General features: G+C 31.0%; 1 protein-coding gene across 2 annotated transcripts in view; it reads left to right on the forward strand.

Annotated features, from left to right (window-relative positions):
* Positions 1-20,703, forward strand: part of CUNH1orf185 (chromosome unknown C1orf185 homolog) — a 103,334-nt gene that overhangs the window by 35,245 nt on the left and 47,386 nt on the right. The window contains exon 2 of one of the 2 annotated variants that reach the window (XM_016120449.2): positions 5,160-5,316. In XM_016120449.2, coding sequence (XP_015975935.1) covers positions 5,280-5,316 — 37 coding nt within the window. In that variant the 5' untranslated portion in view covers positions 5,160-5,279. Of the gene's footprint in view, positions 1-5,159; positions 5,317-16,254; positions 16,327-20,703 lie in introns of those variants that run through there. The other variant, XM_036233828.1, reaches the window with a different exon arrangement.

Genomic DNA, 20,703 nt, shown 5'->3' on the forward strand with positions numbered 1-20,703 from the left:
TTAGAGTGAGTTCATAATGGCTTCGGTTCACTAACGATGCTGTTTTGGTCTCTAACTCCTGTGCTACTACATATTTCTGCATTTAAACAGTAAATTTGCTGTAAATAATGATAACAGAGATGGTAAAGACAAAGTGAACTTGAGTTTATTCAATTGTCATTTTACATGATTACATGGAGTTCTTATTTATGTTTAAAATTTCAAATTTAAAATGCAGAGGCATTTGAAAGCTGCTAAAAAAATTCTTAAAAAAAGATGTGTAATTTCTAAAAGTTATTGTGAAATGGGATTTTTGTGAATCTATGCCAAGCTTATCCTTTTTTGTTTAAACTTTTCCTATCTATAGATATGTTGCTTCATTTGAAAGAAACTTTTAAAAATTAAAGTCAATAAAAAATTTCTTCAATTAACAGTGAGTAAAAATAAGATTAAAAATCTGGCTATATTCTTTACTGAATATGAATATGTGAAGAAGACCAGTTTCGATGAAGTCACTGACAAATATGCAGAAGGCTGAAAAATGAAATGTTATTTTTACTGTAACAGACCAATATATAACTTTCTTTCTCCTTTAAAAAAAAAGCTAATTAAAAACTATTAATACTTACTTTCTTTTTCCAAACTGTGATATTTTTTTGTTTGTCTTCAACGAAAGAAGACTCTCAACCCATGAATATATGTTTAATTAATTTATGACAACAAAGCCAAGAATATCCAATGGGGAGAGGATAGTCTCTTCAGTAAATGGTATTTACAAAATTGTAAAGCCACATGCAAAAGAATGAAACTGAACTACTATCTTAAACCGTACACAAAAATCAACTCAAAATGGATTAAAGGCTTGAATCTAAGACCTGAAACCATAAAACTCCTAAAAGAAAACATGTCCAAAATATATAAATAACTCATACAACTAAATAGCAAGGATGTGGAGAAAAGGGAACCCTTGTGCACTGTTGGTGAGAATGTAAATTGGTACAGGCACTATGGAAAACAATATGGAGGTTTCTCAAAAAATTAAAAAATAGTATTACCTTTTGATCCAGCAATTCCACATCTGGGTATTTATCTGAAGAAAATGAAAACACTAACTCAAAAAAATGTATTCCCATGTTCATTGCAGCATTATTTAGCATTGCCACAATATGAAAACACCCTAGTGTACCTTGGGATGAATGGATAGAGAAAATGTGGTATATATACACAATGGAATATTATTCGACCATAAAAAGAAGGAAATTTTTCCATTTGTGACAACCTGGATGGAACTTGAAGGCATTATGTCAACTAAAATAAGTCGGGCAGACAGAGAAAGACAAATGCCAGGTGATCTCACTTATACATGGAATCTAAACAAATAAAACCTCAACTCATAGATACAAAAATATATTGGTGGTTGCCAGAGGCAGGGGTTGTGGGGTGGCCAAAAAGGGTGAAGGTGGTCGAAATGTATAAAATTCCAGTTATAAAATAAGTCCTGGGGATGTAATGTACAGCATGGTAACTGTAGTTAATAACATCATATATTTTATATTTGAAAGTTGCTGAGAGTAGATCTTAAAAGTTCTCATCACAAGAAAAAATTTTCTAACTATGTGTAGTGATAAATGTTAACTAGACTTATTGTGACTCATTTTACAACATATACAAATGTTGAATCATTATGTTGTACACCTAAAACTAAAATAATGTATGAAGATTAATCTCAATAAAAAAATATTTTCACTGTCTGCATTTATTTTATGGTATTATGATTATTCATTTTATTTTCTGCTTTTTGCTAAAAGTAATTTTGTCATCTACAGGAAGAATATGTTAACAAAACATATCCAATTCTGGTGTCATATACACTAAGTACTCCACCTCCTATAGCAATCACAATATAATATTTCAAGAATAAGGTTAAGAATGTTCTCCTTTCCTGAACACTCTTTATCTCTGAATTTCTGGTACTTTATTTTTTATATTTTATTCTGAATCAATCACCAATTTGTACATCTCACAAAGCTACAAATGATCTTATCTCTCCCAAATAGATTATAAATTCCACAAGGGCATTCATGTAATAGGAAATCAATAAATATAAATGTAATAAATATTCTCATTGAATCCTAACCAGACTAAAAACTGAATTTGATTTTGAGAAGGAGAAAGCTTAAGCATTGAAATATAATGATTTTAGATTTAGCTATTCACGTTCTGAGGCAACTTTATTCCAAATGAAAAATAATAGCATTATAACAGTAGTACTCTCTCTCTCTGTAACAGATGTTTCTGGTACCACCCATATCACATATGCACAGCCCATCTCTGATTCTAGCCATATCTGTATTAGGTCATTCCAATTCAGTTCACATTTCCAGTCTCTTACTCAAATAAGTCTGCATTCTGCCCTAAGGCCTTCTCCAGACAGAATGGGAGTTTGCTCAGCCCACTTGGCAAGTACAGCCCAGATGAGTGGAGAATTTAACCCCTATCTGAGGCAACTCTCAGTTAATAGAATGTGGGGTTTGTAAATAGATGCTCCAGCCTCTTTAAAGTGGATTACAAAATACTCAATAATGCAATCGTTATTATATTTGTTCTCCTCTTTCCCTGTTTCACTCTACTTACTCTTTCCCTTTTGGTTCCTGGGATTACCTCCTAAATAAACTACCTGCATCCAAGGCCATGTCTATGACTCTGCTTTCAGAGAAACACAAATTGAAAGTACTCTCAATCACTATATTCCAATAACATTAAGGATTTTGTAGTTCCGTGAAAAGGGCAAGCTCTTTCTTACCCTGGGGCTCTTGAATATGCTAGTCTTTCTACTTGTGCTTTTTCCCAACTCACTGGTCAGGTATCAACTTAAATATAACTTTATAAGGAAAATCTTTCCTAACTCCTTAGAGCCTTTTGCTTAGTGCCCTTATATTAATCTGTACTTTTGTTTAGTAGTACTTACTATAACTGTAGTTGAGTATTTAATTGGATACTTTTATGTTTAAAGTTGGTTTCCTAAATTAGGCTATAAGCTCCATGAAAGCAGAGAAGACATCTGTTCACAATAATATGCCCAGTATCCTAGTAAAAAGTCTGGCATTCTGGCGATGTCAACAAATATGTTCTTAGTGCCTATCATTTCTTCAGCAATTTTCTAGACTCTAGAAATACAGTAAAGAACAAATCAGACAAAAATTCTATCCTCGTGGATCTTACATTCTAGGAGGGAGACCCAAGAGAAAACTAAAAAATATACAAATAAAATACGTGGTATGATAGAAGATGGTAAGTGCTATGAGGAAAATAAAATAGCAAAGGGAAAAAGAGAGTGTTGAGGGAGTTGTTTTAAATAGGGTGTTCATGGAAGGCCTCAATTATGGGAAATTGGAGACAACATCTATAAAATAGGAGCCCTATCGATATCTGAATTGAGTGTTCAAACAGAGAGAAAAAATAAGTGCAAAGGGCCTCAGGCAGAATTCTTATCTTGGGGCGTATTCAAGAACAGCAATGAAACGAGTATGTTAGGATTAGTCGAGTAAGTGAGGGGAAAATAGGAAGAAATGATATCATAGGTACTGGGAGATACCGAGGAAGATAATATATGACTTTAGAGAGTATTGTTAGGGTTCTTACTTTTACCCTGAGTGAGATGAAAAGAAGCCATTAGAGCTTTGAGCAGGAAAATAATACAATCTGACTTCTATTTTAATACTATGACTGTGGTTGCTATATGAGAAGGTGGACAAAGACAAGAGTAGAAATAGACCAGTTAGGATGCCATTGCAATAATCTGGGCAGGAGATTAAGATAACTTGGACCAAGATGGTAGCAGTGAAGGTAGTGATAATCAGATTCTGGATTTTTTTTTTTTTTTTTTTTTTTTTTTAAGAATCAGTAGGATTTGCCTCCAATGCTTTAGGTTTGAACAAATAGGACTGAGATTGGAAAGACTGTAGAAGAAGCAGGTTTGGAGGTAGGATGTAAAATATGAGATGCTTATTATATATCCAAGTGGAGATGATGAGTAAGCAGTTGGATATACATAAGTCTGGAGTTCCAGGGAAAAGACTTGGCTGGAGATATGAATTTGTAGGCTGTCACCACATACATGATATTTAAAACCACTAAATTGGATGAGATGCCTGAGAGTATAACATTAGATAGAAAAAGAGAGGAAGTAAAAGATTTGAGCCGTGGGGCCTCCTAATATTTAGAAGTCAGGGAAATGAAGAGGAACCAGCAAGGGAAACTGAGAAGGAGTGGTCAGAGAGAAACTAGGAGAGTGTGGTGGGAGTTGTGGAAGTTCTCTTCTGATTGCCTCAACTTTTGCAGTAAAATAGGAAGTAAAATTATTAGCTGAAAGTGTGAAAGGGGAGGAAAAATTAGAGACCTGAGGAAACAGAAGGTATGAATAGTGCGTTTTTTTTCCAGTCCCATTTAGCTTTATGGGTGTAATCGACAGGGTAGAAAGAGGGTTGAATTTAACCATTTTCCCCACAAGAATATGACAAAGTGAGAGAAGTAAGTGAGTTGAAGATGAATGGAAGGGGATAATTATAATCACTGGCCTTGAAGTTTAAATTAGGCAAAAATGGTGTGAAGTCATAAGTGGGATGAAGGACCAGTAAGTTAAAAGTCTCAGGGGGCTTTGAGAATGATCACAGTTAGGATCTTAGTGGGAGTGACTGGAAAGAAAGATGATGGTTGGAAAGCAGGATGCTTGAAATTGAGATTACAGGGAAGTTTATTTATAAGTAAGACAAGATCTAAGGTATTATTATGGTAGTGGGTGGCAGAGGCAGGTTGGACAGGAGTAAGGTAATGAAATATATGCAATCTAATGGAGATTATGGTCTGTGGTGAGAGAAACGACCTGCCATCTGGGTTTTTGTTTTGTTTTGTTTTTCTTTTTTCTTTTTGTAGTACTTGACATAAACAGAGACAAATGGCATCACTTATCAAATAGCATTACTTACCAAAGTTACAGAAACTTATCCAAAACAGGACATCTCCAGACAGCTTATACAGGAACACCATGCCTCAGAAGTCTATTGGAGAAGAATAAAAAAGGAATTTACTGGCTAACCACTCCTGTGTCAGGTCTCCCACCGTCAAAGTCTGCCCCTTACAGTTATGCTTTCCAATCACTTGGCCTCTCCTGTACTTTATAGATAAAGAAGATCTCATACTCTGTGGTGTGATCCTTCATCTGCATCTGGAATTTGTGGAAGAAGTCAAAGACTTCAAGATTCAGTGTGAATGAAACCAGTTGGATCCACTGGAGCCTGGTCATGGAGGCAGTAGCTGGGGATGAGAAAGCAGCCGAGGGTAGGAAGCCTGGTGGAAAATCTGAGGCAATGCATAAAAAGTGTCAAATACACTCCCAAATCTGTAACTATGGCATTGACAGTTTCTCTTAGATGGTCCACAGGTATCTCAATCTTAACATGTCTAGAATATTTTCAACCTTTTTTATTATGATATATTACAGATCTACAGAAAAGTTTTTTAAAAGCCACAGAGGGAAAGAAGAAGTTGCAACACATATAACTTACAAAAGATTCATTCTAGAGGAATATATAAAAAGCTCCTTCAAATTATTAAAAAGTAGATAACTCAGTTGAAAAGAGGCAAAAGAACATATATTTCACAAAAAGAAAAATCCAATACCCATAAATACATGAAAACAGCTCAACTTCATTAGTAATCAGGAAAATTCACTTTAAATCATAATGATAATTCCACTTGTGAATAGCGTATAGTGGGAAGAAAATACCAATGTTCTGCTGCAACAACTATAAAAAATTGATAAATTATAAAAATCGTAAATTTTAAAAATAATTAACCAAGTATTTATTTTTAAAAATTTCCCTTTTTTAAATGGCACACCAACATAAACACACTTTTTGACGTAATCTGATAGTTTTGGATTTTCTACAATTTTAAATATTCTATGTTATAGCATTAAGATGTAAAGACTTGCATAGTTCATGTTAAATTTGCATTGATAAGAAGTAGATATTATCTTAGTACTGAATATATTTTACTTCAACAAGAATGATTAAATATTCTGAAAGCTATAAATTTTCAATCTATTCTCAACCTGATATATTACAAATTGAATATCATCATGTAATGACGCAGATGTGATTGGCTGATTGATTTAATGTTTCATAGTTATAGTTTCAAAATATAAATATTATTCAAAAATGCTCATGGTCTTCACTAGCTAGTACTTTTGGTTGTAGTCACTTAATGTAAATGTATTCCCTTTGTCAAGTAGTCAAATAAAATCAGAATTTGCACTTATGGAAACAACTCATGCATATAGAAATAGTAAAGGGCGCGTGAGATTTTAAAAAGGGAGAGCAAGCATCACACAAATTATGTGGTATATTGATCATCATAACTGTATTTTATTGGAGCACAATAAATCATCCTAGAATATTTCTTTGTCAGTTAAGTGCTGGTAAATTACTACCTTTTTAAAAATAAATTTATTGGAGTGACATTGGTTAATAAAATTATATAGGTTTCAAGTGTACAATTCAATAATATGTCATATGTATATTGCATCATTGTTCACCACTCAAATATTTTTTACATTGATTAAATGTTGACATGTTAATATCTTAGATACATTTGGTCAAATAAAAACATTATTCAAAGTGATTTTACCTTTTTTTGCTTTGTTAATGTTACTACTAGAAAATTTTAAAAATACATATATGGCTTATTATATTTCTATTGCACAGAACTAACCTAGAGCAGTGGTTCTCAATCAGGGTTGATTTGGCTAATCAAGGAAACATTTGGCAATGTCTTGAAAATTTTTGTATTTCACAGTCTTGGGAAGGAAAGTTACTGCTACTGGGTACAGGTCAGGGATGCTGCTAAACATCCTATAATGCACAGGACAGCCTCCACAACAAAGAATTATCTGCTCCAAAATGTCAATAATGCTGAGGTTGAGGAATTCTGCTATAAAGTGACCTTTACTATAATAACAATAAATGTGTAACTAAAACTTCACTGGTTCAAAAGGAGAAGATGATGATAACTGCAGGAAAGGAAAAATAAGGAGACAAAGACTATATGAGACAAATAGGAAATAAATAATAAAATGATAAATTTAAATCTAAATATATCAGAAATATATCTGATTAAAGGATAAATATTTTTGGAATGACTAAAAACAAGATCCAATTATGTACTGTTTACATACTGTAAAGATAAGAATAGATAAAGGCTTAAAATAAACCCTAATCAAAAGAAAACTATCATGGCTATATTAATGTGGGAAAAAGTAAACTTTAAGGCAAGAAGTATTGCTAGATATAAATGCAGACATTTGATAAAAGGAACGTATTGACTCAAAAGGAACATACAACAATCTGAAATTTGTATGTACCTAATAACATAGCTTCAAAATATATAAAGAAAAAAAAGAAAGAGAAAAAAGGAAAAATATGAATAATCTTATATCTGTTAAAGAAATTGTATTCAAAATTAAAATCCTTTCCACAAAGAAAACTCAAGGCTTCACTGGTAAATTATTCCTAACATTTAAGGAAAGAAATATACCAAGATTAATAATCTTTTTCAGACTATAATGAAAAAGTGAACACTTCCTAAATTGTTTTATATAGTCAGCACAACCCTAGTTACAAAATCTGACAAAGATATATAAGAAAAAATTATAGGCCAGTATCTCCCTTGAACCTAGATGCCAAAATCCTAAACAAAATATTAGTAAAACAAACTTTGTGATATATAAAAAGGATAACATATCATCACCAAGTTAGATTTATTCCAGGAAGCACACATGGTTTAACATTTGAAAAATCAATTAATTTAATTTACCATATTAACAAAATAAGAAGGAAAGTAATATGATCATCTCAATAGGTGCAGCAAAAGCATTTGATAAAGTTCAACATGTATTCATTATAAAACTTTCAGCAAAATAATTTTAAAAATGCAACTTTAAAAATCTGGTAAAAGTTAACTATGTAAAACCTACACCTATGTTAAATTTGAGAAGAAGACATCAATGTTCACTATCATCTATTCAGTATTATATTAAAGGTCTTAGCTAGTGCAAAGAGAAAAAATGTTTTTAATATATAAAGATTGGAAAGGAAGTAAAAGTTGTATCATTTGCAGATAATATAATGATGTATATAGAAAAACCCAAGAAAAATCTACAAAAATAACTGAATTTAGCACAGTATCTAGACACAAGATTAATAGATAAAAATTAATTGCTTCTATATGCTAGCTATAAATAAGTAAAATTTATAAAGCTATATTATTGACAATAACATAAAAAATGTCAACACCTAGGAAAAAAAATCTAACAAAAGATTTAGAAAAGGGGAGAGGGGAGGTGGATGGGGTAAAGGGGGTCAAATATGTAATGACAGAAATAAATCCAACTATGGGAGGTGAACACCCAGTGTAAATATATGTGTGTGTGTGTGTATATATATATATATATATATATATACACACACACACACATCTTACTGTTAAAGTGTACAGCTGAAACTTATTAAATTTTGTTAACCAATGTCACCACAAACATAAATTAATTAATTAATTTTTAAAAAAGATTGGAAAGACTTCTCTACACTGCAAACTATAAAACACTGCTTGGAGAAATTAAAGAATCTCATAAAAAGAGAGATAATTCACATTCATAAAGGAAAATGATATTATCAAAATACCAATTTCCCACAATTTTATCTATATGTTAAGTGCGGTCGATTCAAATTCCCATGTTTGAATTTTGTGGTAATTGATAAGTTGATTCCAAAATTTATATGGAAATGCAAAAAACTCAGGATGGCCTATATAATCCTGAATAAGAACAAGATTTTAAGACTTACTACCTAAGTACAGTAATAACATAAAGTGATATTGGCAAAAGAACACATATTTGTGTCCCCCAAAATTCACATGTTGAAATCCTAACCATCAATGCGATAGTGTTAGGAGGTGGAAATCTTGGGAGGTAATTAGACCTTAAGAATGAAGCATTCACGAATGGGATTTGTGCCCTCATAAGAAGAGACAGGAGAGTTTGCTTCCTCTCTTTCTACTCTCTACCACTTGAGGATATAGGACTTCTGCAAATCAGGAAGCAGGCTCTCACTGGACATGTGATCTGCAGGTGTCTTGATCTTGGACTTCTCTGCCTCCAGAAATGTAGGAAACAAATATTTGTTGTTTAAGCCACCCAGTCTAAGGTGGTTTGTTATAGCAGTCTGAACTAAGACTATAGACATACTGACCAATATTGGTACAGAAAAGAAATCAAAATTAGATTCACACATATACAATTGCCTGATTTACAATGAAATCATAATTGCCATTAAGTGGGAGAAGGATTTTTTAAATAATGGTACCAGATGAAGTGAATATCTGGAATGAAACTTAACCCCCAAATTCATACTATCTATGTGAATTAGCTGTGATGAATCAGGAATCTAAATGTGAAGGCTGAAACAATTAAGATTATACAGGAAAACATAGAGGAATATCTTTATGACCTTGTTGTAGGCAAGATTTAAATAGGACACTAAGAAACACATACTCTAAAATGAATGTCAATAAATCGAACCTCATTAAATTCAGTTCAATGAAAACACTAGTAAGACAGTGAAAAGGAAAGCTACAGTCCACAGAAGATATCTAGAACATATATATCTAACAAAGGACTGATATCCTGAGCTTACAAAGAATGTCTGCAAAAACAGAAAAGAAAAAAATAATTTTAATTTAAAAACTGACAAAAGAATTGAACAAGTACTTCTAAAGAAGATATTCAAATAGCCAATAAAGATTATTATCATCAGGGAAATACAATTTAAAGTTACAATGAAATACTACTTTGCATCCACCAAAATAGTAATGAAAAAGACTATAAGGTATTGATGAAGATGTGGATCAGCTAGAACTCTTATACATTGCTGGTGAGCATGTAAATTGGTATAACTACTTTAGAAAACTTTTTGACAATACCTAATAAACTTAAACATCCAATTATTTTCACTCCAAGAGAATCCACCCAACATAATTGAACACAAATATCTATCAAAGAATGCAAACCATACATCAGCATACGTAAAGATTGTTTATAGTACTTTTGCTTTATTTTAGCAAAAAACGGAAACTGCGAATGTTAGAGAATAGTAGAATGGATAAACTGCAGTAAAATCATACAAGAGACTACACAGTAATAAGAAAAAAACTAGTACTATATGCACTAACATGGGTGAATCTCACAAATATTATGTTGAACAAAAGAAGAGAATCTAAAAAGAATACAAGAACAGACAAAACTAATCCATGGTATTAGAAATTAAAATAGTAGTTTCTTAGGTGAGAGTTATAGATAGGGAAGGGGTATGAGAGAACCCAGAGTGCTGGAAATTTTCTATCTTAATCTGGGTGATAGTTAAAAAGGTGTATATATATTAAAAACTCATAAAGTTGTACATAATTTTGCTCTATGTACATTATGGCTCAATAAAAAATAGTAGTAGGGCTACCATTAAACTGTCTGAAAATGTGTCAGATTCAGAACAAAATTTTATTTTATTTATTATTTTTCTAAAAATTTCCAGATAAATTTTACTAAGCATATGCCCAAGCACAAGGAAGGCAGCACAGAGGAAAGGAAGGTCCTCTGCAGAACAAAATTTTAAATTATAGGACTTCAGTGAAGATACTTTTGTGACCTGGACCTTGCCTTTCCAGAAATATTTCTTCATTCTACCAACAGGTTCCTGTTTATTTACTATACCTAAATATTTTAGTGTTTGTTAATATACCACGCACTCTTGAAACTCTTTGCTTTAGCACATTCTATTCCCTACCTGGAATATCCTTTTCATCCTCATATCTTATCCCAAAATTTCCCTAGTAATTTATGCAAAATTTTATGTCTTAATTCAATCAGTATCTCATCCATGCAATTTCAGGCACTATTAGAAACCTCTTTGCTGTGTTCTTTTAGCACCCTATCATAGCATTTTGAAACTGTATTATAACTTTTTGTTACTTGTCTGACTCACTAAATAGCAGTCTTGAGAATGGCCATTTTTGTTTGTTTTGTTTTGTTTTTAAATATTATTAATACATAGTGTAGAGTCTGACATAAATTAGGCACAATAAAAGTTTTTTCTAAGTAACTGAACAAGAGAACAATTAGGGAAAACTCTGGTAGGCTACAGCACTAATTTTCCTCTACATGTTTAATAGTAGAATTTTGGGTTTTTCTATAGTCCACAGGCTCAAAAGACACAACTCCATAATTCCTAACTTGAACACTACAAGGTTGGCACTAAATTTACTTCCTCCAGGGAAACATTCAAATATGGAACATTGTTTATATTCCCAGAAATACCTTTAGCAGCTAAGTGACTTAAATAAAGGATAGATGATTTTGCTCAAGGCAGGCCCAATAATCAGTAGATCTACAATCTTTCCTTAAGAGTAACCATGAGAACACAATGCAATATACATACATATATATATATATACACACACATATATGTATGTATGTATGTGTGTGTGTATGTATGTGTGTGTGTGTGTGTGTGTGTGTATATATATATATATATATGCCTTACTGTTAAATTGTACACCTGAAACTTACTGGATAATGTTAAACAATGTCACCATAATAAAAATTTAAAAAAAAAAAAAAAGGAACCATGAGAGAAATAAAAATAGGCAAATCAGGCTAGTATAGCTTGTTTATATGATCACTCATCAGGAATACAAAGACATTAAACATTAGAAGGTATAGAACTGACTGTACACAAGATAAAGTTCACTTTTCATATTAAAAAATTTTTAAACAATCATCTTCATTTAATAATTAACGAAACAGTATTTTGCTAAAATATCACATACAAAATTATACAGAATTAATTATTTTGTACTAAAATGATGGGCATTTGATTGACAATCTGTGCAGGTACTTAATATGCAGCCTAGCTGTATTACTGCAGTACAATACAGTCTTTATTTTTAAAAATCAACAAAAGATATTTTCAGTATCACAAAAAGGCTTACTGCAAATGATATGCTTCATCCCTAAATTCATTTTTATTTAATTTTAATTTTTTAATATTTTCATGATCTATGATTTTGTTTTTAATTGTCTTAAGCCTTATGACCACATAATTTACAATTTCATGCTGATTATATAGGTCTATTCTCTACTTTATATAGGTCTATTCTCTACTTTATATAGGTCTATTCTCTATATAATTATAGAGGTATATTCTCTACTTTAATCCTTCTAGTGAGTTGGCAAGCACCATTACCAACCATATGTATACAGTATTTCTAAAATATGAGGTGTTAAATAGTCTTTATTTGATATTGTAAACCGTGATAAAATGCCTATCATTCAGTAAAAGGCAGCAGTTTAGATATAGAGAATTTTAATTAAATTGTCATAGTTTTTATTATCAAAAAGGTTAAGGGGACATTGCCACCTTACCTTTAGTCCTTGCCTTTTAACAGGCTAATGAACACAACATGAAGCAAGTGAGTCTTTCTACTCTATGAGACACTGAAGGGATTTTCTCAGTATTTAAACATATAAATATAACCAGTTATATAAATCTAAATACAAACCCAGTCTCCTACAGGTTTTGAGATGGCATTCACCATTTCTGTGAAAAGATGAACATTACTAATCATATCCAGTTATATCTTTAGGAGGTGAAAACAGTGAAAGCACTTGCTGACCTGAAATTACCATTAAAGTTCAAAAAGCTGATCATATTCTTTTAATCACAAGCCAATCTTATTTAAATCAGGACTGCCCAATAGAAATATTCTATCAGCCATTCGTGATTTGAATTCTGGTAGATGAGATCAATTTAAATATAGTACACATTAAAAAAAATCATGAGACAGTTCTGTTTCATAGTAGATAAGGGAGTGTCCAGCTATTACTCCTAAGTAGGCTTTTTAAAAATTAAATTTATTAGGGTAACATTGGTTAATAAAATTACATATGTTTTAAATTACGTAATTTTCCAGTGTACAATTCAATAATATATCATCTATATAAGCTATCAAGTCTGCCCTTTCTTTAATCTTCTTAATGCCAGCAAAGATCATTTTTGTTCCAGGGATTACTTTTTGGGATTCTCCAAATACTTCATCACGTCTCTTCTCCCCAGGTGATGTCTTTGTTCTTGTCAGTATCTATGTAAGAAAATTCAAGGGGCTGATCCATCTTTTACCTAAAAAGACCATGGAGATTTGGCCTAGTCTTGTGCTTGCCTCTTTTCACAGTGTGGCGCTGAGTACACTTCTGAACAAAAATCTTCTTGCCCTTCTCAGTGTTGTCCTCCATTTTTAAATCGCTCTTCTGTCATGTGATACAGAGACTCTCCCTAAATTCATTTTAAAGTAACTTTTAAATTGTAACACACTAATTTAGCAAAGGTACAGTCAAATGTGTTTTTAAGATGTGATTATTGTATTTATTTCATTATAAGTCTTTTCTTAAAATTAGAAATTGAAGATAAAATTTTTAAAAGATATAAATTGGCTGGTAGTCAATCTCTCAAAATTCAATGTAACAGATGACATGTTAAAATCTATAGTAGTTGCTTATTTTGTTGTAACTTATATTTGAGATTGACTCATCCATTATATTCCTATTGGTTTTTATAGTGATCTGATGTAATTTTTTTTACCAATCTCTAGAACATGTTATAAAATCTGGTACAGGTTAGTCTAAATAACTTACGATGTTTTAATAGCAGGAAATTTGTTAATATTCATCTACTTCTAGGATTTTAATGGTAATTTTACTCTTGTAAACATAAGGTCAAAAGTATTATTTGGGAATGTGTATGCTAAACCAAGTTTGGAAGAAAATGAACTACAGTAAACTTTTAACAGAAATGCAATTTGAGGATTTAGAAATTTACCATTTTAATGACATAAGAAATAAGCATTTCTCCTAAGAAGCCACCTGTAACACATTAAGTATAAATCATAGTTTCTCAAGTGCTGTTTTGGGACCTTTATGTTGCAATTCCAGATGCATAAGTTAAGTTGATTAAGCAAGGGTGTTGTTGCATTTGGGGTGAGCAAAAAGAAAGTGATGAAAGACAGGCCTTAAAATAAGTTAGAGGAGAAACACTTTGGAATTTAAACTTGATGTAGAGTAAATGTGGGGGAAAATAACATAAAGTAATTAAGATTTTAATGTGTAAGCAACTACATAGCAGGGGATCAGTAATTTACTGATCTTATTAGATCTATTATTTTTAAATTGTAGCATGAAGTTTTCCTCATTTAAAAATTTAACAAAAAAACATCAAAAAGTCTAAATTAGTAGAAAAACTATATATTTTAAATTACATGTACCATACATAATACAGACTACAATTTTAACCTTAGAGCCTCTTAAAATTTTTACTAAAAATCCTCAATGTTTTTAACACTTTTACAATGCTTACAAAGTATTAGTTACTGTCTAAGCACTTTACAAATATAAAGTCATTAAATCCTTATTATAATCTCATGGGGTAGGTACTATTCTCATTTTACAAGTGAAAAAAACACATTGATTTTGGCTGGGTAAAACCTCCAACATACTGAAATTCAGTAACTTGCCTAAGGTCACAAAGCTCGTCAGTGACAGAACCAGACTTTTTTAGACAGCAAAAACTTACAGACTCACATTAAGCTTATCATAAAATAAAGCCTCTTAAAATTTTTTTACATATACTGCATATAACAAGCATAATTTACTCATACAGTTGATTTTTAGAAATCAATTCACAATAATTTAACCTGATGATATTGGAGTTCAGTCTATTATTTCAGTTTATTGAGATATTTTAAGATCCTGATTACCTTATTTATCCTTTGCTTCTTGTTTTTCTCATTGGGATACTATCAGTGTTTATCTAAAGACAGTGATTTAAAAACCAAACATAAAAACAGCTCTACTATTAGTTTTTTAAAAACTATTAAATAAACTGTTATTTTGTTACAGTTTTAGATATACAGAATCATTACAAAGATGATACAAAGAGCTATATCCCACACCCAGCTTCCCCTATTATTAATAGCTTACATTAGTATGATACATTTGTCACAGTTAAGAAAATATAGAATTAAAATCAGAAAACAATCAGATATAGTCAAAATTTTAAACTCATGTAAGAAATGAGGAAAAGCCAAAATATTTGAAAACTTAGATAAATAAATTCCTGGAAAGATCATTTAAGCTAAAAAAAATAGCACAACATACAGTAGAAAACTTTCAGCAACAAATAACATATAAAGAAGATGGATTGGGAATCAATTCTCTCTTCCTTTCCTTATTTGCCCTTTCCAAATGCTAGTGTCAAACAGTAGAATTCTACAAAATTTTTCAGAGAATAGAACATAGAAAAAGAAAAAGCACTAATATTTTTTATAAGGCAAGAGTAACCTTGACAAAGTATCCAAATAAGGATAGTACAAGAAACTTAAAAGACAACTTCACTTATGAAAATACATATAAAAATCCTAAATATTAGCTAACTGAATCCAACAGTGTGCTTTAAAAACACAATATGAATAAGTGGAACTTAGCTTAATAACATAAAGAAACATTATTGAAATTAGCCATGTTAAATTAATGGGCTATGGTAGATATTTTGGATAGTTTTCTCAATCTTCATTTCTTTCTTCATCTACCCGGAGTGGTAGAAAGCTTAAAACATTTTTGAAATATGCTACAATATGGAAGACCCTTGAGTACATGATGCTAGTTAATATGTCAATCAGAAAAAGAAAAATACTATATGATTATACTTATTTGAGATACTTAGAGTAGTCAAAATTATAGAGACAGAAAGTAGAATGGTTGTTATCCAGGTGCTGGCTGGGAGGAGGGAACGATGTGAAATTATTGTTTAATGAGTACAGAGTTTCAGTTTTATAAGATGGATAGCTCTCTATCTCCATAGCTCTATCTCTATAGCATGTGATGGTTGCACAGCATTATAAATGTATTTAATACCACTGACTATATAATCAAAAATGCTTAATATGGGTAAACTTTATTTTTTTACTATTTATTATTATTTATGCCTACAGCACCTGGTCTTCCTAGCTGGTCTGACATTCAAGTACTAACCAGGCCTGACCCTGCTTAACTTCCAAGATCAGACATAAGACTTGTTCAGGGTGGCATGCCATAGACCATGGACCATGGCTCCGCTAGGGTGTGAACCCAGGACCTTCTGCATGTAAAGCAGACGTGCTAAAGGTACACTATGGAACCACCTCCTGATATGGGTAAATTTTATGTCAAGTGCATTGTACTACAATAAAAAAAAAATGCATACATGTATGTGTGTAGGGAGAGTGAAAGAAGATTAAAAAAATAGAAAAACATTAAAAACTAATGAATTTGAGTGAAGGGTATAGAAAATTTGTACTACTCTTGCTATTTTTTTTTTAGGTTTGAAATCATTTCAAAATAAATTTTTAAAAAAGATATCAATTACTCATAGCCATCAAATGGTTTTTTTTACCACTGGTAAAAAAATGATTAAATAAAAATGCATTAAATAAAAATTATTTGAAGATGAGTAATGAGAAAATGACTATTGAAAGGAGAAAAGAAGCAGTAATTAAAGGGTTGCAAAGTTCAGAATAAGTCAAAAATGAAACAAGATTTACAAATAGTTACATCGCCAAAACAGAATTTATAAAAGGTAATTTTTAAGCAATAGATTATGTTGGAAATGGGCTACTAGATTAAAATCTGGGAAAATTTTAAGTTTTTTAAATAAATAATTCATGTTTTGTAAGTTTTTTTGAGGGAGATAAGTAATTCAGAAATGAGATACAAACATTAGATTTATTATACAGAGGAAAAATTGGCAAAATCTTGTGATGGGTAAATCATGTCAAATAAAGAACTTGGGAATTAAAGAAGACTTCAAGTTTTAAGCAGAACTAACTAATAATCATACACCATAACAGAAAAATATGAAGAAATTAGTTTAGTGATAAATTTTAAAAATAATGACTGTTAGGTGCCTGTAGGAAATCCAGTCAGAGACATTTTTACACTTCCTCTTTTCCAGTCAGATTTCTCACTTCACTTTTATCCATTCCCCTTTCAGCTGCCTTCTTAAATTTCAGTGTATTCCTGCTGTACACCTTTGGTTGCTTTGAAATTCTCCCCACACACTCATCAAGTTCTCCAAATTCTTCCTTCGACCACTTCCTCAACCCATTTTCCAGTTGCCCAAAAAACACTAGCCTGAAACACTTGCTGCTGCAGTGTCTACCCCAAGATATCTCGCAGATTACATTCAGTCCTAACCTTACCCCCAAAGTTTGCCATGAAACATCTTGCTTTTATTATTTTTGCATCACTCTAATATATTGATAGTCTTTGGAAACAAATAACATCAATCTGTTTATAGTATTCTATTTTTAGTAGTGGTATTTACATTTATAAAACATAGTAATTCTCAATCACTGAACATGTTGTCCTGTGCATGATGTTAACATCGTTCTTGAACAGTTGTTAGCCAGATTCATTTGCTGAATCTGATTTATGTATACATTTCCGTTACATTAGGAGTAGAGACAAGTCCTGTTCAGAAATACCTCCAAGGACAGTTTTTATACTTTACTTTCACATTGAAAACCAGTCAGATTTGCGTCAGCCTCAAAGAGCTTATTTATATAAAATTAAATTAACACTGGGAGCGAGTTGCACTTTTTTTCTAAAAGGGAAATGAGTTAAAATGATTATATTACATATTTCATCAGCATAACTGTTATTACTACAGCTATGGTGAATTGCGATATTAACAAATATATATGGTTAACTATAAAAAATTATTATTATTAGCTATACCAATTTCCATCTACTATGTAAATAAGCTTTATTTTTTAATAATTGTTTTCTGTAATTTTGGTAATTTTCTTTGTTAAAGACTATCTTAGTCTGCTCAGGCTACCTTAACAAAGTACTGTAGACTGGATAACTGAAAAAAAGACATTTATATTCTCACAGTTCTAGATACTAGAAATCCAAAATCAGGATGTTAGTACAATCGATTTGGGGTGAGAACACTTCCTGGCTTGCAGAAAGCTCCCTTCTGGCTGTGTCCTCACATTGTGGAGAGGAGAGGAGAGGAGAGAAGGGGAGGGGAGGAGGAGAAAAGGGGAGAGGGGAGGAGAGGAAGAGTCTCTTGTTACAAGGACACTAATCCCATTGTAAGGGCTCATCTTCATCATTTCATCTAAACGTAATTATCCTCCATCACCCATCTCCAAAAAACCATTATATTGAGGACTGAGTCTTCAACATATGAATTTGGAGGGGAGAATGACACAATTCAGTCTATAGCAAAGACCTGGCCTGTATATAAATTTAACTTATGCTAGTTAATGGGATAACATTTGAATATTATAAAAGAGGGAGCAAGAGATTATTAAAAAGATATCCATTAATTTACAATGTATGTCTCTATTTGCAATTGTGAATATAATTTCATTATTTAATATTTTCTTTAAAAAACGTTCACAAAGAAAAAACTGATACTAAAATGTAATTATTTGAATATTTGAAATATATAAATGAGTATTTTTATAGTAAATGAATAAAAATTTGATAGTAATTTTATCATATATGATGGTGTGTCAACCACTCTCTCTCTTCTAGTTCTCAGATTCCCATTTTAACATGTTAACCATGGCACCATCTTGTGGATATTTTAACAAATAGATGAGCTGTGCAAACATTTATATGGAAACACGGAAAATGAAGATATTTGTTGCAAAAGAAAAACAAATAGAAGTTTAAAAATAAAGTTTAAGTAAATAAAATAAAATATTGGCAAGTAATCTTCCTCAATCCCTTTCAAAGGGCTTCAGCTATAAAAGTAAATTCTTGAACCATCTCCAATGTAGTTTTTTTCATTCTAAAGTATTTCTCCATTAACTGTTTATATAAAATTTTAAACTGACCAGGTGGTTCTGAACACACTAAACCTTATATTTTAGTATCTGTAGTGTACATGTATGTTATGTTTACATATATAAATATAAATGTATGCATATGCTACTATAATTTTATACTGAATTAACTTCAGGATCTGTTCAAAGATGGGGATTGATACAGAGCAGATTTTTAAAAAAGGGAAAAATGTTTAAGATATTTAATTCAATGGCTATGAACCACTTTTTGAATCTAACGTTTCTGAGATAGAAGGAAACATACTGGTAATTGTCAAATATTAAAGAAGACACAACAAGACATTAATCTCTGACAATATCAAATCAAAAAGTATATATTATTTTAATATGAAGAATTTAAATATTTATAGACTATGATAAATTATAGTAAATATGATATTTTAATTAGAAAAAGTATTAATCATACAATATTTTAATGACTTCTGCAGAGAGCATATGGAAAAATCATTGGTCTAATTAATGTGATTTTGCAAAAAGATTACTGAAAGTGTTTTTCTGTAACACTTTATTGTAAAGTTTTGGAATTTAGAATTTACAATTACATTTAAAGCTTTTTGTTTGTCTTATTTGTTTGTTGCTTTCAGTTTTATATTCCACATGAATGAAATCATATGGTTCTCAACTTTTTCTGACTTATTTCAAGACAGACAAAAACTCATAGACACAGACAACAGTTTAGTGGTTCCCAAAGGGAAAGTGATGGGGGAGGTAGATAAGGGTAAAGGGGGTCAAACATATGGTAATGGAAGATATGGCTTTGGGAGGTAAATGCACAATGCAATATACAGATGGCATATTATCAAATTGTACACTTGAAACCTATATAATTTTATTAACCAATCTCATCCCGATAAATTTAATTATAAATAAATAAATAAATAAATAAATATGACATTATTTACCATATGACACAAGGAAAAAGGAGGAATAGAAGTTACTGTAGACTCTACTATAAGCTAGACATTTAGATATATTATCTAATACTACAATCCTTCCAACAATCTTTTGAGTTGGTACTATTATTTTTACTTTGCGAGGTCACACAGCTAGTTAGTAGTCCTAATTTTAACTTAAGTCTTCAAAGTCCAAAATCTTATCACAATACAATCTTCCTTCTTAGAAACATAGAAAAATATCAGAGATTTTAATCCAGAGATTAAAATAAAATTTAAAAATTTGTTTACTTAAAGTCTTATAGGTATGCCAAATTAAAATTGTGTAATTTCTCAAAAGTAAATTTTAAATGTACTATATTAATATTGTTGCATTTTGAAAAATATTGCACTTTGACACAAGACAAAATTCTTGAAATAATACAATAATATGAAAGTATAGGACCACTTGTATATTATTATAACATTCTAGATAGTTATAGACAAAAATGGAACATAAAGCAAATTTCCTTAATGGTAACTCTCTTAAGTATTAATATTTTTTAATCATTATTTTCTTTTATTAACTACTATAGTTTAAAACTATTTGAGTCCTTAAAAATCAAAAGTACATATATATATACACACACACACATATGTGTATATATATAATGATAAGAGCACATAACGTGGTATCTACCCTCTTAACAAATTTTTAAGTATAATAGGATGTTAATAGGCACATGTTGTACAATAGATCTCTAGAATTATTAATCTTGTGTAACTGAAACTTGACACC

The sequence above is a fragment of the Rousettus aegyptiacus genome, unplaced genomic scaffold (genome assembly GCF_014176215.1).
Source record: "Rousettus aegyptiacus isolate mRouAeg1 unplaced genomic scaffold, mRouAeg1.p scaffold_m13_p_1, whole genome shotgun sequence".
Lineage (NCBI taxonomy): Eukaryota > Metazoa > Chordata > Mammalia > Chiroptera > Pteropodidae > Rousettus > Rousettus aegyptiacus.